General features: G+C 52.3%; 1 protein-coding gene across 1 annotated transcript in view; it reads left to right on the forward strand.

Moving 5' to 3' along the window:
• Positions 1 to 19,355, forward strand: part of LOC140903328 (nuclear receptor ROR-beta-like) — a 37,490-nt gene extending 18,135 nt beyond the window's left edge. The window contains exons 2-10 of the mRNA XM_073324462.1: positions 5,797 to 5,882; positions 6,473 to 6,614; positions 7,073 to 7,486; positions 8,506 to 8,627; positions 9,722 to 9,854; positions 13,911 to 14,018; positions 16,603 to 16,713; positions 17,618 to 17,730; positions 18,774 to 19,355. Coding sequence (XP_073180563.1) covers positions 5,797 to 5,882; positions 6,473 to 6,614; positions 7,073 to 7,486; positions 8,506 to 8,627; positions 9,722 to 9,854; positions 13,911 to 14,018; positions 16,603 to 16,713; positions 17,618 to 17,730; positions 18,774 to 18,935 — 1,391 coding nt within the window. The 3' untranslated portion in view covers positions 18,936 to 19,355. The remainder of the gene's footprint in view (positions 1 to 5,796; positions 5,883 to 6,472; positions 6,615 to 7,072; positions 7,487 to 8,505; positions 8,628 to 9,721; positions 9,855 to 13,910; positions 14,019 to 16,602; positions 16,714 to 17,617; positions 17,731 to 18,773) is intronic.
• Positions 19,356 to 26,012: the final 6,657 nt, after the last annotated feature.

Genomic DNA, 26,012 nt, shown 5'->3' on the forward strand with positions numbered 1-26,012 from the left:
GGCTGAAGACTGTTAGCAGCTCAGCTCAAGCAGAGCAGGGAATGGCTGCCAAGCCCTCCCCCGGGCTGGGAGAGCGGATGCAGGGCAGTGCTTCTGGGGGGCCTAATGCCAAGGCGGTTTTCCATATCGGTCCCAGGTGGCTGCCTGCTACAGGGAAGGGGCTGCAAGCAGACCCCTTAGGGTCATCGTTTCCAAGCCAGAAGGGACCAATGTGGCTTCCCTGTGTTCTGTCCTGTGTGAACTACAGCGGCTCTCCTAGCAATGCTGCCAGATTTGCAGGGATGGAGAATCCAACTGGCAAGTTGTTTCCGTGGTTGGGCACCCAGCCACTGCAGCAGCCGCAGGGAAGAGGGCCATGCTCTGGCTGCTGGGAGGCACTCTCTAGCCCCAGACTCAGCACGTCCATGCTGCTGCATGGGGCTTTAGTGGCAGAGAGCCATTTGAGGGGCTGGTTCCAAAGGCCACTGATGTCAGTGAGAGACTTTCCACTGGATCAGGGCCCAGGGGAGAAGAGAGAGCCACTCCAGGGTATTTTCCCTCTCAAGGCCATTGCACATGGGCAGGGGAATCCACCCCCAGTTATTTATTCTGTTCTAAACTGGGCTGGAGCTCACTTGTGCCACCTGGGACAGTTGTAAGCAAGCTCTGGACTGGATTTCTCTTTGCACTCCCTCTGCCATGGCTCCTTTCTCTGCCAGGCATTTGCACAAGTGAGGTGTAAAACCCAGGTTCTAACCACTATAATCTCTCAGGATCCCATGGCTCTTTCTGCTCGAGACAACCCCGCTGTTGTGGCCAGATGCCAGCTTGGCTCATTCCATTCAGTCTCCCTCTAGACATTCCCTTTGGTGGATTCAGTGCTTTTCTTTACTTCCTGTGCTAAACCAGTGCTGTGCATTGTTAAACAGCTGCCATGTTCTGTCACAGAGCTGGCTGCATTGCAGTGCTGGGTGAAGAGATCGCTTTTCTAGTGGCATGTAAAGCATTCAGAAATCCCGCTAGTACACCAGGAACAGAGGATGTTACTTTGCGCTGAAGGGAAGGAGGGAGCAAAGCTGAGCATTTGCTGAGAGGTTTATTCCAAGGCACAGGACACTTTGAAGGCAGCCGTCCTCTCTACACACAGCTGTTCCCTACAGCAATGCCTTAGCTCTAATGAAAAGCCTGGTTATTATGCAGCTGTTAATCAGGTTCTGATAAGCCCATCTGGAGGCCTGTTTCTGCCCCCTCTCCCAGTGCATGGATGTTTGCAAAGACAGAGCTGTGTGAAAGGAATGTTTCCAAACCCCCGATGTCCCTCATCAGGGGTGCCCTCCACCCTGGCAGTTTTGGGGGCCGGGGAATGAGTGCAGAGGAGATGTGCAGACAGGACACTCCATTCCCTCCCCGCTCCATGACCCCACATGATGCTGCGGGGCCCGGGACACAGACATGCTGTAGACAGGCCGAGCCCACAGACACCCTGAGTCTCACACTGGTGGGACTCTGTTGACCATACTTTGGATTTAACACCAGTGTGAGGTCAGAATCTGGCCCAGTCGTTCTGGCTGAAGACTCCCAGCCCCCTCCCATACAGTATCCTGGCAACAAGCCCAGGCCTGCCCTAGACACAGCTGGGCCCCACTGACCCCGGCACTGGGAGTTCCAGGTGTCTTTCCTGCATGCCAGATCCCTGCCTCTACCCCTCCAGCCATTATTGTCATGATTGTGGTGCCCTGGGCCTGCCCAGCTGGGCCAGTCTGCTGACTGGCTGCCTTGATACCTGCCTCGTGTCGCCTCCTGCCTGGGCTTTTGGTTTTAAAACCACACAACCAAAGCCTTGGCGGGTCGACATGCAGCCCCACTGCGGCGGGCCCCAATCCTGAAGAGTGCCATGGTAATCAGCGCAGAAGGTACAAAGCAGAATCAGGCCTGTTCGGCATCACCTTTGCAACCAGTCCCCATCCCGATGCTCATCCGATGGGCAGGCCAGTAACCTCACCAGGGAAATGCGAATGACTCCAGCTGCTGCAGAGATGACTCATTGTTGTTGGCTCATTGTTTCCTTGTGCTCCCCGTCTGTCTGTCTGTCTGAATGTGTTGTCTCTTGTCTTATATTTCAACCAGAAGCTCTTTGGGGCAGGGACCATCTTTTCCTTGTGTTTGTACAGCGCCTAGCACGGTGGAATCCTGGTCTGTGACTAGGGTCCCTGGTGCTACTGTAGTGCAAATAAATACCGCATAGCACTTCTCATCTCTAGATCTAAAAGCGCTTTACCAAGGAGGGCAGTATCATTCTCCCCATTTTGCACATGAGGAAACTGAGGCAGGAGGAGGGGAGATGGCTTGCCCAAGGTCACCCAGCAGCAGAGCTGGGGCTAGAACCCAGGTCACTGGAGTCCGAGTGCTCTACCCACGTGACGAGCAAACCAGCAGAGATGGCATGAAAGGCGCCACCCCCACAAACACCAGGTGGCACCCCAGGACACTAAGGGCTGCAGGTAGAAAGGGCTTGAAGGGGTAGTTTGACATACGGTGGGGACCAGGCTCGCTGGCAGTGCCCCCGGAACGACAGTGCAGTCAGCAATCCCAATCCGTGGCTGCCAAATCCAGGCTGGGCCTTAGGGCTGCCCTGTGTAGTGACTCTAGGCTGCCTGCTGGACAGGCAGAGAGGACCACAGGGTCTGTCTGTGTCCAGCAGCCTCAGTCCAGGCTCCCCTGTAGGTCAGAGGGACGATCATGATCACCTAGTCTGATCTCCTGCACATTGCAGACTATAGAACCTCCTGGAAGAGACCCCCAGCCTCTGGCTGAGTTACTGACATCTTCAAATCATGGTTAAATGACTTCAAGTTACAGAGAATCTACCACTTACACTAGTTTAAACCTGCAAGTGACCGGGGCCCCATAGTGCAAAGGAAGGCGAAAAACCCCCAGGGTCTCTGCCAGTCTGACCTGGGGGGAAATTCCTTCCCAACCCCACATATGGCGATCGGTTAAACCCTGAGCATGTGGGCAAGACCTGCCAGGCAGACACCTGGGAGAGAATTATCTGCAGTAACTCAGAGCCCTCCCCATCTAGTGTCCCATCTCCAGCCGTTGGGGATTTTTGCTACTGGCCGTCGCCGATGGGCCACACGCCATTGTAGGCAGTCCCTTCAGACCATCCCCTCCAGAAACTTATCAATCTCACGCTTGAAGCCAGTTAGGGGTTTTTTTCCCCCACTGCCCCCCTGGGAAGGCTGTTCCAGGACTTCACTCCTCTGATGGTTAGAAACCTTCACGTGATTTCGAGCCTAAACTTGTTGATGGCCAGTTTATCTCCATTTATTCTTGTGTCCACATTGGCGCTTAACTTAAATAATCCTCTCCCTGTGTGGTATTTATCCCTCTGATGTATTTATAGAGAGCAATCAGCTCTCCCCTCGGCCTGCTTTTACTTAGGCTAAACAAGCCAAGCTCTTTTAGATCCAGCCCAGCCCAGCCCTCCCTCTTGCCACACTGGGGACGCTTACAGGGGACGTGGGAATTCCTGCTCCACGGGGCCACCCTGCTGCATTCTCTGTTGCCTTTGACTGATGATATCCAGTCCCTGGGTGCCTCCAACTAACTACACTCATGGCCTCTGGGACCTGCCCCCTTTTTCCCCTGCCAGACCCTTCCCTGCTAGCTGCGTGTGCACACAATGGGGGCCCAGCCAGGATAAGGAGGCCTAGGGTTTGAAGCACCACCAGGGCTTGCTGGCACACCTAGCATGCTAGCCCGTGTCCGGGACATGCAAGGCAGCCCTGTGCCAGGAACTGGTAGCTATGGGGAGGGTTGGGGAACCAGTTTCAGCACAGGCAGATGTGGCTCTGGAGGGGTGGGTGTTGGGCGTCAGGGGACAGAGAGTCTCTGTGCAGCTGAGCTGTGAAATCCTTGTCTTTGCCTTGCTGTAAGAGACCTCTCCCCTCACATGCCCACCCAGCTGTAATCCACCCTAGAGCTCCTAATGGCTGGGAACAGCACTTCACTGCCATCCCCTGAGCATGTGGGGAATTGCAGCCCTCTTCACTGTACTGATTCGTCCTCTGCTCTTGTATTATATCCTGCATAGGCAGGTCACCCAGGTTCTGGATCCCCTGCAGTCCCCGCTACCGAGAACGCTGCCCCAACAGTCTGTAATGCTTGTCCATCTGTACCACTCAAGACTCCCATGCTGTTGAGGGCAAGAGCTGCACAAGGCCCTGGGAGTTGGGGTGGATCACCACCTCAACCGGAGCCAGACATGCGATGCTGTTGCAAAAAAAGCAAATGCAATTTTAGGTTGCATTACCAGAGGCAGAGCATGCAAGCCACGGGAGGTGATAGTACCACTCTAATTGGCACGGGTTAGGTCGCAGCTGGAGAAGAGTGTCCAGTTTTGGTCAGCAGGGTATAGAAAGGACTTAGAGAAACGGGAGAGGATCCAGAGGTGAACAACCAAGATGATCAAAGGGATGGAATGCAAACCATATGAGCAAAGGCTGAAGGAACTGGGTATGTTTAGTTTGGAAAAGAGGAGATTAAGAGGTCTCCAAATACTTGAAAGGCTGCCAGCCTGCCATAAAAAAGATGGAGAAAAGTGGCCATTTAAGTGCTGCAGACAGACAGCACCTGGGTGTGTACCTCAAGCTAGCACAGTGCGTGGCTTTGTCTCCCACTATGGGTGGAGCAGGTCTGGATGTTTAATATGGGCTTTTGGATCCAGAGGTTCCAGGGTTCAGTCCCTGCAAAGAGACCCAGCCAGGGCAGGTGTGTGGGATCCAGGCAGGCAGAGATCCGTTCCTTCTGAGTGCTCAGATCCACCCGTGACTATAAGTGCGGCCAGTACAGGTACAGAATCAAGCCAAGTGTCAATGAGTCCCTCAGCCTCCTCACTCACCATCAGGAATAAGGAAGAGGAAAACCTGGAGGGGATTCTGTGGCCACTTGGAACGGGGCCTAGGCGGGGTCTTGCGGTGCTTGGCGTGAGGCTGGGAAGAGAGCGGCTCCTTGCTCAGCTGAGTAGATGGTGTTGCTCGTTTCCCAGGAGCGCGGAGCAGGAGGGCTGGACTCTTAAGAGGATCATTTCGGAGGGTTTAAACCAGGGGTGGCCAACCTGAGCCTGAGAAGGAGCCAGAATTTACCAATGGACATTGCCAAAGAGCCACAGTAACACGTCAGCAGCCCCCCATCAGCTCCACCTCCCAGCGCCTCCCGCCCACCGGCAGCCCCGCTGATCTGCGCCTGCCCCTCCTCCCTGCATCTCCTGATCAGCTGTTTTGTGGCGTGCAGGAGGCTCTGGGGGGAGGAGCGAGGGCACGGCAGGCTCAGGGGACGGGGTAGGAAGGGGGGGAGTGGGGGCAGGGCCTGGGGCAGAGCCAGGGGTTGAGCACATTGGAAAGTTGGCGCCTGTAGCTCCAGCCCCAGAGTCGGTGCCTAGACGAGGAGCCGCATATTAACCTCTGAAGAGCCGCGTGTGGCTCCGGAGCCCCAGGTTGGCCACCCCTGGTGTAGACAGTGGGATCTACTGACTAGAGCACAGCGTTGGCAGACCTGGGTTCTGTTCCCAGCTCCATTACTGGCCTGCTGGGTGACCTTGGGCAAGTCACAGCCCTGCTGTGTGCCTCAGTTTCCCTCAAGATGGGGATGATGCTACCCACCTCCCAGAAGGTTTCGTCAATGTCTGTTTGTAAAGCTCTGTGAGGACCCTGTCTCCACACAGGGGCCAAGTGTCTTAACTGCTCTGGTCCCTAGAGAGAGAGGCCACAGTGAACTGACCTGGGCTTGTCTGTTTTGTTCCCCTCCCTGCTGCAGCCCAAATCGAAGTGATCCCATGTAAGATCTGCGGAGACAAGTCTTCAGGGATTCACTATGGTGTCATCACCTGCGAAGGCTGTAAGGTAAGCGATGGGTTATGTCCGGCCCTGGCATTCAGCAAGTGTAATGAGTTGGGCATTCTCAGCCCAGTGATTCAGGGGATGGTGGCCTTGGTTTACACACCTCTTTGGCATGAGCCGTCTGCACGCCCAGTGCCAGGGCAGAGGTTTCCAAAAGCGCCTATGCCGGCTAGACGCCAGCTCCCATTGAAGGTCCCAGCCTAGGCGCATTGACGGGCAGGAGCCGGATACCCTGGTTGAGCTGCTTGGGGACAAATCTCATGGCACCTCCCTGGCTCTGGTCACCATCCTACCAGCACCATTGCTGGCCTAGTGCCCTCCCCCACCCATTCGCCCCTTCCCTGGGTCCGGCATTGCTCCCTCCGCACTCTGTGACAGCCCCTGGTTCCCTCTGCGTGGGCCATGGCTGGACAAAGCGCAAGAGACCGTCACCCCAGGAACGAGCTTGGGCTGGGCCAGGTGTCCCCGCTGGGCTTTTTCCATCCCTACCCTTGGAAGACCCCCTCCTCCAATCACTCCCCAGGCAGGTGGAGACCATGTGGGGGATTCCCCGCCCCCTCCCCCAGTTTTGAACCGTCCTCCTTCCCACGCAGGGCTTCTTCCGGAGAAGCCAGCAGAATAACGCCAGCTACTCCTGCTCGCGCCAGAGGAACTGCCTGATAGACCGGACCAACCGGAACCGGTGCCAACATTGCCGCCTACAGAAATGTCTTGCACTGGGCATGTCGCGTGATGGTGAGTCTGCTCCCAAGGCCTGGGGGGCAGCGGGGCCCCTGGGGGACCGGGGAGTTGCGGGCTGGGCCACTCAGTGGGAAATAGTAATAGGGCTGTGAGCCAGGACTCCTGGATCCCTGGCAGTGCCAGGGACCTGCGGTAAGTCTCGTCAGTTTCAGCTGTAAGCTCCTTGGAGCAGGGACTGTCCCCCAGTCTGTGTGCTCAGCGCCTACCAAGGTGGGGGCCCTGATCCCAGCTGGGGGCTCTGCTCGCTGCTGCTTACCAAAGGAGGGAAGAATCCCATCATCAGAATGAACCAAAATAACCACCCCAGCCCTGGAGCCTCAGGGGCATTGCCCTGCCCCCCCCCTACTCCTTTGGCCCCTGCCTGCGGGAAGTGGCGTTGTTGTTAACCCTTCATTGGCCACTGGGCCCCATCCATTCGCCCAAGCCCACTGGCCCTGCTTCCTTCTCCCCAGCGGTGAAGTTCGGCCGCATGTCCAAGAAGCAGCGGGACAGCTTGTATGCCGAGGTGCAAAAGCACCAGCAGAGCCAGGAGCAGAACGGCGTCTCCAAGGACGACTCCGAGGCCCTGGCCCGGGTCTACCCCACCAGCGTGAGCAGCGGGGTCTCGGACCTGGACGACATCTCCCCGCTGTCGGACGGGCTCCTCTTCGACTTCCCCCTCACCCCCGAGGGAGGCAGCGCTTACTACAATCTCGACCTCCTGACCTCGGCCCAGCCCTCGCCCGACCAGTCCAGCGTGGACGTGAGCGATGCCAAGCTCATCAAGCAGGAGTCCATCTACGAGCTGATGCTGGAGCCCGGCCTCTTTGCCCACAGCACCCTGGAGGGCAGCCAGCTCGCCTCGGACATTTCGATGCTCGAGATCGGTCAGTACCACCCCCCCACCCCCCCCGCAACCCCAGTCATAAGAGAAGGCATGAGCTGAATTTTGCAGGGCTCAGAGCAACCACCCATAGGTAGGGCTGACCCCCAGACCTTCAGCACTGAAAGCGCAGGTCTCTACTGCTTCAGCTAAAGGAGCATTTCTTCTAGTGGGGAACAGTAGTAGGCTATCATGTCATGTGGGCCTGCCCTAAACAGGGGGCTACATGCTGATAGCGGAAGATAAAGTGGGGACTCCCAGTCTCTGGTCCTGCTCTCTCCTGGAGCCTCCTGCAGTCCCCTCCCCGTGAGTCTGGCACCCAGCCACCTAAAGTGCCCCACTCTGGGAGTGTGTGTCCATGCAGGACTAGTGCAGCCCCAGCTACAAGGATGGAGAAGAAGCTCTAAGACTGGTCTGCAGCCCCTCAACCCCTTTCCCTGTCCTCCCAAGAGGCAGGAAAGCCCTTGGGGGGGATAGGGCAGCTGTGGCAGGAACTGTCCTCTCCCACTCCCACCAGAACTGAGCAGCGGCAGGAGGAAAATAGTCCCCCCAAACTCAGCTCGTAGTGTTCTTGAGACCCAGAACATGCCCCACACCCTGCTAAGCTGCAGTCCAGCCCGTACCCCCCGGTCAGCCAACTGCCTGAATTCCAGTCACTCACAACACACAAATCCTGTAACAAACCCCAGGCGGCTAAGAACTTTGTAGAAGGGTAGACCCCAGATCCTCCTGCTCTGAAAGCACAAGGCTCCTTGCACCTGAGCTAAGGAGAATCCCCGCTGTCACTATAGGGCCTAAGGCACACAGCTTGATCAGTTCTGACTCCACCCAAGAGAAGGCAGTGGCACATATAGACATGTGACAGTTCATCACAACACGTCCGTAGCTGAGAGGCCATGCTGGCAACGCACCAGGAGCCCTGGGGCTGCTCTGTCTTCGAGGAAGCCTGTCTGCCCCGGTAGCAGGCAATGCCCCGTCTCCCAGGCCCTGAGTCTCAGCTGCGCTTTGTGCTTGCTTCGGCAGACCGCATCGCCCAGAACGTAGTCAAGTCCCACCTGGAGACCTGCCAGTACACGACGGAGGAGCTCAAGACGCTAGCGTGGATGCTGTACACCCAGGAGGAGATCAGGAGCTTGCAGAACAAGGTAACTTCCCCTTGCTTCCTACCAGTCCCCGGGGTCCGTGCCTCACTGCCCCACACAACAGGCTGCTCTAGATACCCAATCCCCGGCACTAATCTCTCCCGGGTCAGGGCACACGTACGGGAGCTCGTCATGGTGCCAGCTGCATCATACGTGGTGCCCCGGGAGGGGGATGGGGATGGGGTTGGGGAAGGGATATCGGCTGTGATGAGGATGCTGTCACTGCCTCATGGGGCTGAGCACGCCCTGCGGTTAGGGGCAGAACCCCCTGGCGTGAATCTGCGGGTGGAGGAGCACAGATTTGTGGCTGAGGGTACACATGCCCTAGGGTTGGTGGGGCAGAATCCCCAGACTACGTACCCTGGCGTTCCAGACCATCACCAAGCGGGGCAGGAGAGTGGAGACAGGGATGAACCAGATTGGGTCACAGCAAGGCAGGACTCTTTCCGGAAGCTATCTCCTTGAGCTCCAAAATCCAAGCTAACATTTTGCGGAGGGGAGGGAACCAGATGCCTTTACACTTAATATTGTGAAATAGACGTAATGTCCCAGAACCGAGTGTCACGGCTGAAGCCATGTCTGCTTGAGTCTGCAGGCTGCGTGAAAGACTGCCTTTAAGGGCTCCATGAAGCCCCTGTCTATTTCAAAGGGTCGTTCGCTCTGAAGTTTAATGATGGCCAATTTAAATGGCTGATCAAAGCAAAAAAGAGGCAGATCCATCATATTATGAAGATCCACTGCGAGTGGAGTCTCATTTTGGTGACCAGTGGGCGGAGCTTAGTTAGTGAGTGGCACCTGGGAGACAACCACTGCTTATTTTCCCCACCCCCGCTTCGATTCTGTCTTGGGATGGAGCAAATGGCCCAGGGACGCCTTGGATTTCAGCGGGAGTTGAACACCATGGGAAGGGAGATGCATGAAGATTTGCAGGTGGAGGTGTGCATTCTGGGGGGCGGGGTGCCGAACCCCATGCAGCGCACCCCGCAGGATGGCACTGTACAAAAAGGAGCCCCCGTGCTTGGTCCCCTGTGGCCTGGGCGGGGGTGATGCATGGAAGGGAGCGGGCTGTGCCTGATGCTCCCCCGTTGTGCTCGCAGAGCTGCGAGACCATGTGGCAGCAGTGCTCCCTGCAGATCTCCAACGCCATTCAGTACGTGGTGGAGTTCGCCAAGCGCATCGACGGCTTCATGGAGCTCTGCCAGAACGACCAGATCATCCTCCTCAAAGCAGGTGAGAGAGCGGGGAGATGGACCCCACCGCGCAGACAGGTTCCTCCTCCCTGCGCCCTGCTGGGGTGGCAAAATCCCCCCCAGACTTCTAGGCACTGATAGACAGTCTGGCCCCTGGCCTTGTTCCCAGGAAGCACAGGTCCTCTTACATGCCCCCATCGGAACCTCAGTGCTGCGTGGGGGCGGGGCTAGGTTGGGAGGGGGTGGAGCCAGTGTGGGAGGCTTCAGGGCCATTTAGCACAGGGCACTATGGAGACTCTGGGCTGCTCTGGTCTATGGAGAAGCCCATAAGCTGCTCTCCAGAGGCTGCTGTACGTTCGAGCCCCTTGGGGCTGCTCTGATTTACATCCTGGCCATTCCCAGAGCAGCCCACATTGAAGAATGGCTGAAAGCTGCCTTCTCCCCACCGTGCTGCGCCTCATAGAAGATTAGGGTTGGAAGAGACCTCAGGAGGTCTTCTAGTCCAACCTTCTGGAGGCTCAGCCTGGGATTTCAACATGGGGGTGTCCACAGGGCCACTTCCTCGTTCCTTCCCTTCTCTGCTCTGCCTTTCCCTTCCTCCGTTCTCTCTGTCCCTCACCAACACTTCTCCCTCTTACTCACCCCCACCCTCCTCCTTCCCCTGCCGTCTGCATCCCTCCTTCTTCCTCACTCTTATCTCCGGGCTGAGGTGGGTATGGCTCATCTTCTTAGCACACACTGAGCCCCGCTGCCCCTCCGAATCTCCCACCCCATGACGCATGCAGGTCCCACTTCCCACTGTGGGCAGGTGGAGTGGATGGGGAGGAGGATCCAAAGAACTGGCACGAGCTGGAGCCCAGAGCCAATGGGAGAGTCCCTCAGATCCCACTGGTAATAGTGGGAGGCCCAGGGGGTATCTCACAGCGTGGGGCACCCAGCTCAAGAGCCTCCTCACTGGCTCTCCTGCTTGGGAGGAGCTACGGAGTAGGGGCACCTCCCAGCACCCTCCCCTTCCTGGAGAGAAGGAGGTATCCCCGAGATGTGTCTCGCACACATAGAGTGGGCCATGCCGTGAGCAGCCTCTCTGCCGTCAGCCTGGTGGCCTGGGCAGCTTGGAGACACATCTTCCTGCCTGGCCTCTTCCTGATCACAACCAGAAGCTGGTGGTGCTGGGTAAGGGAGAGAGAACAGGAAACGTGAAGGATCTTATAGAGCCACAGCCTTGATGGTCCTTAACCTCCAGAGGTAACGCGCCCCAGGGTGCCAGGCTGGGAATGCTCCGGGATTAGCAGAGTCAGGGGAAAGCACATTCCCCCCTGCTCACCAAGCTTCCCCCTTCCCAGGCCCACCTTTATTAAAGGTCCTGCATGTAGATGGGCTTAACTATTAATGTCCAGGTCTGGAGTTCAGCCCCACCAGGTTTGGAGGGGTTCAGATCCAGAGTTTCGCTTTGGCTCATTAGGAAGCTCAGAGAAAGTGGCAGATTTTGGATCCAGGTCTGGTTTTCAATGCCCTCCCACTCCCCACAAGTACAGGGGTGTTGGGATCTTGGGGGGCACCAGGTTTGTCTCACTGCAGCTTCCAGCTCAAACCTCTTAACCCCTGGGGATCTCCCTCGCACCCCACGACCACCGAGGAATAGACAGAAGGGAACGATCCTGCCCCGATAATCCTGGATGAGACCTGATAAGTCTCTTCCATCTCTGCCTCCTAGGGCCCTGATCTTCAGCAGTGCTCCAACTCGAGCTGTGTCAGTGGGTGCTGAAGATCCTCAGCCCTTCTGAAAACCCCTGTGAATCTAGCTCGTTCTCACAGCATCCGTCTCTTTGGTATCTTTGCCCTCATAGAGTCTGAAAGGACCTGAGTTCTAATACTGATTCAGCCAATGACTCATGGGGCAAATCGCGTCCCCTCTCCGTGCCTCAGTTTCCCATACCTACCTCCCAGGGGTGTTGTGAGGGTAACTTAGTGAACGTCCGAGCAGTGCCCTACACATCTGCAGCACTGTATAAATGTTGTAGTGACAATGCTGGCTGCTTTATACACTTTTAGGCCTGCATAGCACAGATTCTCTCTTGCCAGCGCACAGCGGGTATAAAATGATCCCACTGTGATCCGGCAGCACTTGGCACTGGTGTAAATAACTGTCCAGAAGTACTAAAGAATCAGGCCCTGGGTTTCTAGTCAGTTTCACCTTCCAGTTCTCAGGCACTAACGAAAGCTGGTTGGAATTTTTCCTTTGCAATGGTGGAAGGGGGTGTTGCGAACAAAAAATGGCTTTTTTGTCAAAGTGGAAATTTCCCTAGGAATTGTCGAATGTTACTGAAATTTTTAATTGAACACCCAGAAAACTTTTGAAGAAAAATATCAGCGAAAATGACACGTTCTTTGTTCTTGTCTACGTTTCCCTGGGAATTAAGACTCCTTTCCTGACCGGCTCAGACACTAACCCCACGCTGGTGGGTCAAATTTCCCATTACTACAACTACTGGTCCACTCTGAACTCTAAAGCGACTGCTCTGACCTTCTCCCCTCTAGAAATATCCCAGCAGCCAGAGCCAAGTCGAGAAACCACTTTTATTATTATTATTTCTGATGTGGGTGGCAGGAGGGCCTTCGAGCCCCACTCACAGATCGGCTCCCCCTGTGCAAGATGTTGTCCTGCCCCAAAGAGGCAGAGGTCCAAGTAGCAAAAGTGCCACAGTGATTGTCTCCAAGCCTTCAGGTTCTCAGATCACAAAGCTGGCCCTGGTCTGCTTTGCATCAGCAAGGTCACTCCCTTGAAGGAAAGTCCTGCACCCACTGAAGTCAAGGAGAGTTTTGCCATTGACTCGAATGGGATCAGGTCCAAATGAGGAAGCTGCAGTTGTTCATTCAGCCAATGTTACAGGTCCCATGTGGCACACAAAAACTGTTGATGGACTCTTAGCAGCCGATTTGAATTGGTGGGGGCGCTTCCTTATGGCTGGATGCTAGCTTACATCCAGCTGTCCATTGTTTTGTTGTTGTTTTGTTTTAAGGGCAGTGAATCTTACCGGGAAAGTGCCAGGTTAAAAGTTGTTCTTTTTAAGAACCAGCAAACAGAGAAACAAATCCCCTAGGTTTCTAACAACCCCTTGGTGCACTTAAGAGAGTGGATGGTACTCACTGGCTTTCTGTGTGCTTTCTGATTGCATGCTGATGGTCACTTACCACTGAGAGCTCGCACCACGTGTACTGTCTCCGACACTCCCTTCCTGGTAGATTTTCACACATGAAGGCCCCGATCCTACAGTCAGGTCCATGCTAGCAGATCAGACTGTGGGATTGGGGAGCCAAAATTTGGTGTTAAGCTCCCCCGGGTCTGATTCTCAATTGCACTGCCATTTACACCAGGGAAAAGCATCCGTCCATTTTGCCCAAATATAAACCACCACACAAGGTGATGGAGGCGTGATGGAGAATCAGGCCGTGTCTTCAGTGCAGGCTACCTGCAAGCTGTGCAATCTTGGGTTAGTCATCCCACAGGAACCCAACTTCCTAGAGCATGGCCACACTATCTAGTACTGCACACTGCACACCCCACGTCCACCCTGCCGCTGCGCATGGCTGAGAGAGATAATACAGATAACTGGGCACCTCCTGGCTACATCTGTTTATATAGCAACCTGCATTGGTTCCTCCACCAATGTCTTCCCTCCTGCAACCCATGCTTCTCCCTCCAAGTTCCATGCAGGTTGCTTCACTTAAAACCAAATGCTGCCTAGTTTATATGTCTTAGTGCATGGAATCTAACCAACCTCTTCATTTCTTCCTTCCATTTTTTAAATTTTTTTTTACCTTCTCCTTTCTTTGTAATCCACCATTACATTGACCATTTGATCTCTGAAATGTTGAAATATCATGGTCACAAATTGCTCTTTAAAAAAACAAAATTGGGATTTTTTAAACTCTTTTTAAAAAATCATTTGGAATTTACACTTGAATTGCGGATGGTGGGGTTGTTGGTCTGGATTTTTTTTCTTTTTTTTTTTGTCCTTGGATGACGGAAATGCTCCCTTACCCTCCTCCTTTCCCTCCTCCTCCTCATGGTCTGTTATCTTTCTGCCTGCATTAGGTTGCCTGGAAGTGCTTCTGATCCGAATGATTCGGGCATTCAACCCTTTAAATAACACGGTGCTCTTCGAGGGGAAATACGGTGGCATGCAGATATTCAAGTCGCTTGGTAAGAGCTGGTTTGTTTGCTTTTGTCCTCGCGGGGTGATGGGGGTGGATTTATGACTCTTCTTTAAAGCTTCTTATGGTGAACACCCAGCAGTGAATCCTACAGGAAGGGTCCCAGTCACTGCATTAACTTCATGGCAAGGCGTAAGGGGGAGAGCATCAGAAGCACCTAGGGGATTTAGGAACACAATGCAAGTCACTGAGTCTTGTCCTCCTGTCTCCCCATAACTGTCTAGTGCTTCTTCTTGCAGAATCCCATGGTATATATTCTCGGAGACTGGCTAGCATATGGGACAATGGCTAATGGGCTCTAGGCTGTATTCTGACCCCAGCCTAGATTGGGTGCCTCCAGCTAATGGCTGGTTGTTCTTTGTGCCACAAGCTGATGGGTCTCAGTCTGGGTCCTAGTGGACGTGTGCTAACAAAGTGTAGTGATTTCAATGGGCATTGGCAGCGGTGCAGGGCTTCCGCCTGGGCATATGCAATTGCAGGGTCGGGAGCCATGCTGGCTTCCCTTGTTGGCAATCTCACAAACAGGTGGCAGAGGCCAAACCCCGCAGCCCTGAGAGGCAGTCCCTTCAGGTACATCAGTGGAGCAGTGTCCGGAAAAATCCATCTGCTGCTGCCCATGCTGCAGCGTGCTGGGGAAGGAGCCCTTTGTCCTCCAGGGCTGACAGCTCGGTGCACTAAACACAGTTAAGGGGAAATATTGCCCATGGGCCACACTTTGGCCTTGACTCACCCCCAGGATCTCCCACTGACGTCAGCAGCAGCATGGCTCCTGGGCAGCACCTGGTCCGACGGATGGGGCAGAAGGAGAAGGCACAACCCAAAGAGCCCTGAGTCCTCTCACCCATGGTAACTGCTTCTGTACTGCCCCTAGGTCATGTCTGCTTCCTGGGATCTTCCCCTTCTCTCCCATTCTTTACTGGCGGGGAGGTTGGAGATAAACCACAACATTGGTTACTTCACGTTCACCTGCCGCTTCTCTCTCACGTGCCCCGTAATGTTCAGTTTGTGGCTCCGCACCTACCTGCAAAGTCCCAAGAGCAAATGAAACAAGCTCTTTTGCAGTCATAGAATCCTAGAAGATGAGGGTTGGAAGAGACCTCAGGAGGTCATCTAGTCCAACCCCCTGCTCAAAGTCGTCCTCTAGCATCTTCCATCTGTGGATCTCCAAGTACTTTGCAGACAGCCAGGCCTGATTCCCCATTCCCCTGCACACTCTGGCTGGGATTTTTGACGATGCATCGGGGAGTTCAGTTACTGGGAGTTGGACATCGAGCTCCCTTATGTGTCTATGCAAACCCCAGCCTGGATGGTCAGTTATACCCGTGGAGAGGGGGTTTAAAATGCTACCGTTCTGATCTGATGTAGGGCAATGACAGATCGGGCCCTAGTTCTCTGATCCCTTAGACACCCTTACGAGGTTCAGATATCTAGGGATTATTTAACCCACCACTGCAGTGCCACTCCCTCTGAGGTAGAACAACCCCCAGCAATGCTACACAACATCTTAGAGCAGGCAGTGAACAGCGCTGGCTCTGCCTGAACCCACAGGAGAGGTTAGGGAGGCCGAGCAAAATTACTACCGTTGGACTTCGACCAAGTCAGCATTGATACCCCAATTCTTGCAAAAAGGGCCAGGGGATCGTTAAACGACTAGTGCTAGGCAGGCCCACGGAGTTAGACTCATTCAAAGTAGAGCACAGCTTCCCCCTGGGCTGCTAGTTCTGTACTGGAGCAAATGGGGCAATATCACTTGCTGGAGCACCAGCCATTCAGTGTCCTTGCAGGTCTCCCCGCCAGCTACTGATCTAGCCTGCACCTGCTTAACTTGGGGGAATTCACAGGGTCATAGCAAATAGGAGCGGGGAGGCAGATTATGAGCTGTCCTGGGCAATGGTGCAGAAAGCCTGCAGCCGTACATCTTTGGGCTATAATCCCCAGGGGGAGAGGGGGAGACCTCCAGGGTGCTCCAGAAAGTGGCACTGGGGCCCACTAGGGGGCGCTTTTCCCATGCTGGTCTCAGTGGCCCTGCAGGGTGCTGTGCGCTTCTTGCACGCCTGGTGGAGGGGTGGGTGGGTTTTGAAAGGCTGAATTCTCAGAAGAGCTAGTCCTGCCGAAGACGTGTCCTATGTGGGGCTGAGCTCTTCCTGGCTTTCCTGAGCTAGGCTGGGCCAGAACTTGGATGGAAGCTCGCTGGCTGCTTGGGCTGCTGTCAGAAGGGCGTTTGCGGCTTGCATGGGGAAGAACGCTTCTTGTCTTATTTCTACTAACAAAGAGGATGGGCTGGGGTATGAGCTCCAGCCATGTGGAGGTGGCATTCACCCCAGTGCCTTTGGCTTGTGATGAAGGGATTCTTTTACTGGAGACTGGCTGGGTTCCTCCCCATTTGCCTGCTTAGTCTCCGGGAACCTTCTAAGTGACTCCCTTCCCCCTCCTGCTTCAGGAGAGGAGCCCGGAGACTTGGCTGTCGTTGTGAGCAGGAGTTGCCCTGTGTGGACAGATGCAAATTTCTTGCAGTGAAGGGGTCTGTGGCACTGGGACGTAATGTGCTTCTCATTCCCATGTCTTCTCTTTAGGCTGTGACGACCTTATCAATGCTGTCTTTGAGCTGGGGAGGAACCTGTGCCGGCTACAGCTCTCGGACGAGGAGATTGCGCTGTTCACTGCAGCCGTCCTGCTCGCTCCAGGTAGGTGCAGAGGGGGACAGGCAAATGGCAATGTCTGTTCTCCATTCAAGGAGCTCGCAGAGCCACGAGCTCCAGGAAAGAGGGTTTTGGCTGTGATTCTGGGGAGAGTTAACCCGAAACCTTATTAAAGAAATTGAAGACCCACTAGATCATTGTCAGGTGGAACAAATTAAGCGCATGGAGCTGAACTGGCTGCTGATGGAGTCCATGGCAAAACTCCCCAGGGAGAGCAAGACTGAAGCGTGAGCTTCTGCTTGAGGTTGCCCTCAAGGGGCAAAGCAGTTGCTTGGGAAGTTGCTTGCATGTTGCATATCGTTCAGCTCTTTGCTGGAGGGACTGAGCCCTTTAGTTGAAGAGGCTTGTACTAAACAGAAATCCCACTCCAAAATCCTGACCTTCTCCAACTTTGCTCTCCTCTTTCAAGCCTCAAAGCCTGGTATACAAGGGTAATTAACTCTCATGCGTCAGGGTGTAAAACTAATGGCGGCTGGGGTCAGGAAAGAACTGCCCCTGTACACAATTGGGCACTAGTGGGGGCTAAACTGTTCTCAAGCATCAGGCATTCGCCACCAACAGAGGCAGCATGTCAGACCAACGTCCCAGTGGAAAATCCTTGTAACCTTAAATGCTGTACTGAGCGTCCCATCCCCCCCACCCCCCCCTGCAACCCCTTTTCTCCACTTCCCACCAGATCCGGCTCTGGAATTTGGAGCCCTCTCCAGCCAAGACACATCACTGGGGGTGGCAAATGATCACAAAGCAAAGCGTTGACCTGTAGCTCCCTGCATACGAAGGGCCAGAAAATCAGTTAAGGAAATACCCCCTCCCCCGCAGCATTGCCATGCTATGCAGGATTCAGATCCATTTCCCAGGGCTGACGTGAGCTTTGGCTATCGATTCGCAGATCGCCCTTGGCTCACAGAATCCAAGAAGGTGCAGAAGCTCCAGGACAAGATCTACATAGCCCTGCAGCACGAGATCCAGAAGAAACACTCCAGCGAGGATAAGCTCTCGAAGGTAATGGAGCTGACTGGGAGCAGCCAGGCGGAACAGGGGTGGAATTGCACTAAGGAAAAACAAGGGCTGAACGTCAAGGGAAAATGGTCCTGATACCCAGGACCATTGTATTGTGGGATTGGCTCTCAGTGGGGGAGGGTAGCCTTACTCCTGGGGACATTTACAACTAAACTGGACAAAGCCCCTCATGGATAGACCGTAGGGATCCTCCTGCATTGGCTGGATTCACTAGGTCCTACGGGAATAGGTCTCACTCCATAAATGTTAAGGCCATTAGAATTTTCTAACCTGACTTCCTGCATAGCACAAGGCCTCTAGCATTGAGTGAAAGGGCTAACGGTGCTTCATCGAGGCTTTATTCTGGCATGACATACAGCGTGGGCTGGGAGGGGGCAGAGCATCACCACAGAGTTCTTCTCCCACAGCCTGGGATGAGCTTTGTTGCTTAATTATAGTGGAACCTGCTGCAGGAACCAGCCAAGGAAGTTCTCCTCTCACTCAAGTGCAAGAGGCCTGTGTGTTAAGAACGGAGGGGTTACGGTTCGAGTACCAGGTGTGGGTGAGGTTTATGTATCAGCCCTCTGTAGCGCAAAGGCTCGTTTGTTACTCTCAGGATCGAGGGATTATGGTACCATTGGGCAGGCGTGACAGTGAGCAAGAGGGGGAAACCTCAGCCTTGAATTTTCAGGGTGTTGAAAACCAGCCCAGCTGCTCCCTTTATTCTCCCAGGCATGGTTATCCAGGGGGAGCCAAATCATTTCCCCCTGAAAACAGCAAGCCCCTAGGATAGATGCATTGCACCAGTTCAAAACGGGGCTTGACCTGGTGCCTCTCAGTCCTGGTCCATTCCCAGGGGCAGTCACCCAGACGCAGCACGCCATCTTCAGGGTTTCACACCGCTGTCGCCGCATCACTGTCATGACACCACGCCACGGCTAGCAAAGCCCCATCCAGTGACCGCAAAGCTTGGGCGTGACTGGTGCACAGCAATGCTGACCGCAAGCCCAAGTCTCACTTCCTTCCCCTGCTTCTCTCCCCTGTAGTTGATTTCCAAGCTGCCCTTGATGAAAACCATCTGCAACCTGCACTTGGACAAGTTGGAGTTTTTCCGGATCCTGCATCCGGAGACAGTCATGAACTTTCCGCCCCTGTACAAGGAAGTATTCAACTCGGAGCTCCAGTACAGCGACCCGCGAGAGAGCTAAGGCTTGGAGCCGCCAGACCCTGTTTCATTTCCCAAAGCCTGGAGAGGAACAGAAACATTGGGGGCCATGAGGAGGTTCATTTAACTCAAATAACCAAACCCGAGAGACCCTACGGGGTGAGGTGATCTGCCCCTCTGCCCCGCCTCCTCACTGTGGTTTGCAATAGCTCTTGAATGTAATGCACCTTGAAGGACAAGTGAACTGACTTTGCCATACCGGTGAAATGAATGTGAAATCTCCACTCCCTCGAGGAGACACTCCAGTACCGTATCAATACCTTTCCTTAATGCATGAACCACCATGGGGCACACACACGCTCATGCAATACAGCAAAGGAGCCCAGCCGCCAGCACTCATCCCAGGACCAGCCCTTGTTCTCCTCTTGTTTCATATGTATTTGTTCGTTTTAAATGAAATAAACACCAGAAAGATGGAATGAAAAAGGGGCAATACAGACTTGGTGGGATAGGTGGCTCACCAAAAACAGGCAGGGGTTGAGGAGAAATAAAGGCCGGAGTTGAATTGGACTGCAGCGTGGGGGAAAAGAAGACAAAAATAGCATTTTACTTTTAATGTGCCCTGGGGTTAATGACTACCCAAGGAGAAGGGGGACAGAACCAGGCCTGTAATGACTGGGCCGCTCTGTGGAAAACAGGGAAGTAGAAATTCAACGTCGTATCCCCTTCTGAAGAACCTAGCAGGGTAAGTGTCCAAACCTAACCAGAAGGAATGCTTTAGTGGGGTCTGCACAGGGGTGGACTCCCTGTGATCAGTGGTTTGAATGCAGGGTCAGCTGTTCCTCTCACCCCTCCGAATGCCATACATGTGAGACTTTCAGGGAAGTCCCTCTCTGCCCTGTACAATCCCAGGCACTTTCTCTAAGAGAAGGGGTTTGCCGCTCGACCTGTGGCCAAATACCGCTCTCTGGCTCCTGTACAGTGCTGCTGTGCGTTGTCCTTCCCAGAGGCAGCTGCATTTTAGAGGTGCTGTGTGTACATAGCGTCTGTGCTTTGGGGTGCCAAGCACCACACTTACTGTTGGCATTGTAAGCAGTCATTTGTTCCAGCCACGGCTGCCGTATTTATTTATTTGTATAGAGTCCCCTTTTAACGCTCTCCCATGAAATTCCCCGTCTCAGATCACGTCCGGTGACTTTTTCTTCTCCCTAACTGCATCCAGCGCTGCCATGTTAAGCCTTCTTCTCCCAGAGGTGTAACCCACTCAGTGCAAACCACTCAGCTGGGAAAGCAGTGTTACCAAGGCATGCCGGGCCTCCTTCGGTGCTGGTTCCCACACAAAGCCTTGTACCTCCCTGTAAGGGCGGTTAATGTTCTCGTTCTCCAGGCAACATATGCTGCACAGCGCAGTACCTGCCAAGTGTAACAGGATTAGGAAAAAGCAGTGAGCGGAGGCTCTGCCTGCTCTGTTCCTGGAGGTTGAATCATCCTTGACCCCATTTTTCAGGAGCTTTTAGCTTTTCGGATCCTAGCTTTTAGGATTCGCTCTCTGAGTTGAACAGAAAGCAGGGTTCTCTCTCAGTGGATCTTTTTAGTAACAGCAAAGTTACTAGGCGGGGATGGGGGCAGAGGTTATTATTCCCCCCTCTAGCATCTTCCCCTCCCCAGAGTTGCAGTTTTGGAAGAAGGTGATGCCTCTGAGGAAAAAGAAGAGGGACTATACTTGTGCAATCATTTGGGTGGAGGGATACCGTCTCCTTCCACACACAGCCCAGAGGTTGCTTATACTGCGGGAGAGATTAAACAGTCACCTGCTGTGGATTATTTTTTAGTTCCTGCTCCTGCTCCCATTGTTGTCAATGCCAAATCGTACGAGGAGAAAACCTGGTTGCCAGAGGAACAGTGGTTCCTACTGATAAATAATCAAAGTTCCAACTCCTTGCCCTTTTTCGTACTTATTCCTTACGTAATTAACCTCCCCCATCCTATAAGTCACCAGGAAGGTTTGAACCTACTATCTTCATATCTATAGTCCAGCCCGCTCCATCTCCTCAGGTGAGCAAGTAATTCCATTAGCGAGCACTAGTCACTGGTTTTTCTTCTGCGTGTGGCCCAGCTCCTGGAGAGGAACATGCTTGGCACTTATTCAGGCAAACCTCCCCATGGAGTCAGTGGAAACTCTGCCGGACTAAAGGTGGAGTAAAAATGGCGTCAGAACTTGGGGCTTTATTTTCCCTTAAAGTCACCATACACAAAATAAAGCTGAGCATTATTTCTTTTCTCGTTAACCACTGTTAGATGTCTTTCATGGGGCATATCAGAATTCTCCACCTCCGTTTATTATCATGGCATTTTTCTCCACTGATGGCATGTTCCCAAATTCACTCATCTTTCAGAAGAAGGCTGCTGGCTTTCCCAGTAGCCCCTTGCAGTATCGAGTGCCATATATTGTTCTCCAAGGCAGTGTTAGCCGGGGTGGGGACGTAATATTCCTTTTTTTGCTATACCCTCCGATCCCAGAGCTTTGTGGACTTGAAAAGTCAGTATTGCCTTTTTCATACATCGGGTTGTGCCTTTTTAAAACTCATTTCCCACAGCACCAGTTGCTTATCGGCTATCTTTCTTGATGGAAGGCAGACCTTAGGGGGCAAGCAGAGCGAGGTGCTTTGTTAAAGAGGTTTTGTCAGTTTCTGCGAGAGGACAGAAGTCCCTTTCTTAAAGGCAATAGCCACAGCTGTTCCGAAATGTTTGGAAAAAAAGGCACAACCCCCTCCCCCCCCTTGTGTCTTTGATGTTCTCCGGACAATGTGCACTAGGTTGAAAGTCGCCATTTTCATTTCATCAGCGAAGAGGCCAAGAGAGCACCTTAAATCTGGAAAGACTGAGCCCTCGCCGCTGAAATGGCAATTTCCCTGCTTGCGACACAGCATATGTCAAAGGGGGAGACATTTTGGATTCTGAGCAATAAAAGCCCACAGGGAAATTTAAGCAAGAGACTGGAAGCATAAGACATTGTAACCCAACCTGCCAACGTGCAGGAAGCAGGACTTTTTTCTTTTTCAAGGCACTGAATTGTTGGTGAAATGAATTTTTTTTTTTTTAATACATAAACCAGTTTGTCAAAACTCATAGAGTTTTGGCCCTTTCCACAAGTGACATCAACCTCCAACAGCTGAACGAGAGTAGGGCATGAGTGATTATTTTAAACAACCTGTTACAGCTGAGATCTTCAAAGCCACCTAGGGGATTTAGGCATGTTGAAATGAATGGGAGTTGGACATCTAACTCCTCTAGGCGCTATTGCAAATCTCCACCTACATGTGTACCGTATATACTTGCATATAAGCTAACCCCTTGTATAAATCACCCCCTAATTTAGCACTGCAAAGCTCAGTGTCCCACGTAGGCCAGTTTCCCTATACTCTTGTTCTGGCTGCACTGTCTACTTCCACCCCCACCCCACCCCCCAGCTTTCCGAACCTTATACACCTTTCCCTCTGCTTCTCTCACCTTTGCCCTTTCTGTTCAATGTTATTCCCAGTGTAGTCAAGGATAGTTTTGCCGGTGGGACCTGATACACCTAGCTGCTGAGCACCCTCATCTCCCACTGACTTGTATGCCACTTGACGGTGCTCTGCACCTTGCGGGATCGGGCCCCAGGTTCAGTCACTGGGTTATCATAATCACCGTACTAGAGTGGCATAGGAGTGTTTCACCCACCTGCCTCGCAAATTAATGTCTTGGCATTCTAACAAATGTAATGAATGTGCCCCTTCCCCCATACGGGAAGGAAACTGGGACTTGCAGGGCTGAAAGTAGGGACCTCTATTGCTTGAGCTAAAGGAGTAACTCCACAGGCTGGTAGCAATAATGGCTCTTATCCACTTATGTGGGTAAGAGATTAGAGGCAAGGCCTGTAACATATGCTGCACCAATGGGGTATACACACATTTCTCAGTTTATATGCCAGTATACATGGTGGGCCTTAGTGTAAATGAGATTAAGGCCTTTTTACACCACTCTGGCAATATGAAGTGGACTTAAAGTGCAATTACACACAGTTTAAGGCCCCTTTATGCTGTCAGAGTGGATTAAATGAGGCTCAGTGTAAGTGGGAATCAGACCTGGTGGATACATGCCCATACACACACACCAAGCGATACAAAGGTAAGATCACAGGTAACATTTTCAAAAGTGCCTATGTGACTTAGGCACTTAAACACCTTTGAGGCTCTTGGTCTGAATACTACAGATTTTGGTGGAAGTCAGACGTCTACATCCCTTTGAGAATGGGGGCCTAGGAACCTAAGTGCTGTTTTCAAAAGAAACTTGGGTACTTAGGAGCCTCTAACTTTCAATGAGTCTTAGGCTTCCACGTCATTTTGGCCAATGACTCTTAAGAGCCTAAGTCAGGTGCTTTCGAAAATTTCACACCAAATATCTCTGACTCATAGCTCCAGGCTGAGCAGGCTTTAGATAGTTGGATGAGTTTCTTTCATTTGCTTTCCTTTTTTATTTAAAAAAAAAAAAAAAAAGTTGAATTGTGGAACCAAACAAAAAGTGAGAGCTCACTATTTCCCAGATGAAGATCTAATATATTGTTTTATATGAACATTTAGCTGAGTGTGTTTTTCCACCTCTAGACCCCTCACACTGTGTATAAAAAGAAGAAATGGCTAATATATATTCTTGTGAATGTTGGTGCAAAAGAGAAAATATAGAACATTGCAGTCAGTTTTATGTTATTTTTTATCTATATGAATGAAAGGAAGAAATGCAAAGCATTTTTCCATCTAACACAACACACACACCCCCACCACCACCACCTGTAGGTACAGACAGGTTTTATGGAAATGTTTTACTTTTTAGACTTAGGAAAACACTTCTGTTCTCATTGAATGTCCTGTCTTGTAAGATGCATCCGATGAAGTGAGCTGTAGCTCACGAAGGCTTATGCTCAAATAAATTTGTTAGTCTCTAAGGTGCCACAAGTCCTCCTTTTCTTTTTGCGAATACAGACTAACACGGCTGCTACTCTGAATCTTGTAAGATTGTAATTTCTATTTTTTTAAAGGAAAAAAAAAAACCTTAGAAAATAATTAAACTTCCTCTTATGAATTGGCCAGCTAGGAAGGGGCGGGTGGGGGAGGGGAAATGTTCATTTAAGGCGCGGGGGAGGGGGCTTTGTTTGGATTTTTCATAAAAGTACTATAATGTATGGGGGCGACCTTTTAATGAGGTGGATTCTATAGAGATATAGATGTATATTGCACAAGATTTATGGAAAGAAAAATAAAGTCTGTTTTACAGGAGGAAAATGTGTTGGAAGTATTGAATTTGACTCCTGTTTCTTAGCAGAAAGCCCACTTGAATCCAGGGAGAGTCTTTTCATGGATTTCAAGGGGCTTTTTGGGACAGGCTGTCACTGAAGCCCCATTCACAAGGTACTCAATGCCTGACTTTAAGCACCGATGGTACTATTCACATCCTTACAGTTGGGCATATGCTTACGTGCCTGGTTGAATTGGCAAATTGCCTGAGGGAAAGCGCTGAAGGGAAGTTGTACGTGGTGAGTTACTGTCCAGTTCTGGTACCCACAATTCAAGAAGAATTTTGATAAATTGGAGAAGGTTCAAAGAAGAGCCATGAGAAAGATTAAAGGACTAGAAAACCTGCCTTAGAGTGACACACGCAAGGAGCTCAACGTATTTAGCTTAACAAAGAGAAGGCTAAGGAGTGACTTGATTACCGTCCTAAGTACCTGCCTGGGGAATAAATATTTAATAATGGGCTCTTCAATCTTTCAGAGATAGGTCCAATACAATCCAAGGGCTGGAAGTTGAAAGCCAGACAAATTAGACAGGAAATAACGTGTATGTTTTTAATTAGCAATCTACCAAGAGTCATGGTCTCCATCGCTGAAAATCAAGAGTGGCTGTTTTTCTAACAGATCTGCTCTAGGAATGATTTGGGGGCAGTGCTCTGGCCTGGGCTACGCAGGAAGTCAGACTTAGATGATTACAATCCTTCCTTAGAATCTATGAATCTAGGGAAACGTGAGCTGCTGCTGAGATCTGAGGAAACCTGCAAGGAGGCCTGGATAGAGCTGGGGAACCCTGCCAGATGGTAGGGAAGCTTGTGCAGGTCCCCTAGGAATGAGTGGAAGAACCTGCATGGTCAGTGTAAGGCAGGCCCAGAAGCAAGGGGTTGACTCCAGAGGGAGAGACCTACGAGCAGGGGTAGGAGGATTGTCAGGTTTGGAGATCTGGGGAGTATAAACACTGCAAGGAACCCTCTGGCAGAAGACCTGAGTGCAGGGTTGTGGGAGGTTCCCCTGAGCAGGGGCTAGCAATCAAAGGGGAGGAGGCCTGGGGGAGTGAAATATTGCAGGGAGCCCTCTCATGGGAGACCTGATTCGGGACTACAGGAGAAGACTTGTGGGAGAGAAGCAAGTCTGGGAACTCTCAGGTGGATGCCCTGGAGAGTGGGGCCCTGGAACAGGGGCTAAAGGAACGAGGACAGAGTGATTAACGACTGTAAGGTGGGTGACCTGGGAAAAGTGACCTTTGAATGGGATTGAGGAGCTGCTGCCTTGTCACTTTGTTTTGGGGAGGAACTGTTTTCCTATGAGGGATCTGCAGGTTGTGGTACTTCCCATGAATAAAAAGGGTTTGAATTTCCTACTGAGAGACAATATTCCTTAGAGAGGAGAATCAAAGAGGAGCTAAGGCAGGCATGTCTGCTGTGGGGCTGGAGGGTGCTCAAGCAGGGGCTGTCCAGGGACAGGGTCTGAGCTGGGATTTGTCTGTCTTGGGTCAGCCCAAAACTCCTAGCACATCGTTTCACCCCTGCAACACAGCCTTAACTGTGCCCTCTTTGAACAATACCTCCCTCCACACCAGGCGATTTTTGTACATGTGCTTTTTAGGGGGCTATACCTCACAAACACCTGGCTCAAATAACCCCAAATTTGGACCACTTCCTCTACCTTATGCCCACATGAAGCCCAGCACGTTTTGAGACACTCTGAGTTGGCACATGGATTTTAGAGCACTTAGACTAAGCCATCTTTTAAACAGTAAGCGACTCTCATTCTTGTGTGTTTGTTTGGGGTTTGTTT

The sequence above is a fragment of the Lepidochelys kempii genome, chromosome 25 (genome assembly GCF_965140265.1).
Source record: "Lepidochelys kempii isolate rLepKem1 chromosome 25, rLepKem1.hap2, whole genome shotgun sequence".
In the NCBI taxonomy this organism is placed as follows: domain Eukaryota; kingdom Metazoa; phylum Chordata; order Testudines; family Cheloniidae; genus Lepidochelys; species Lepidochelys kempii.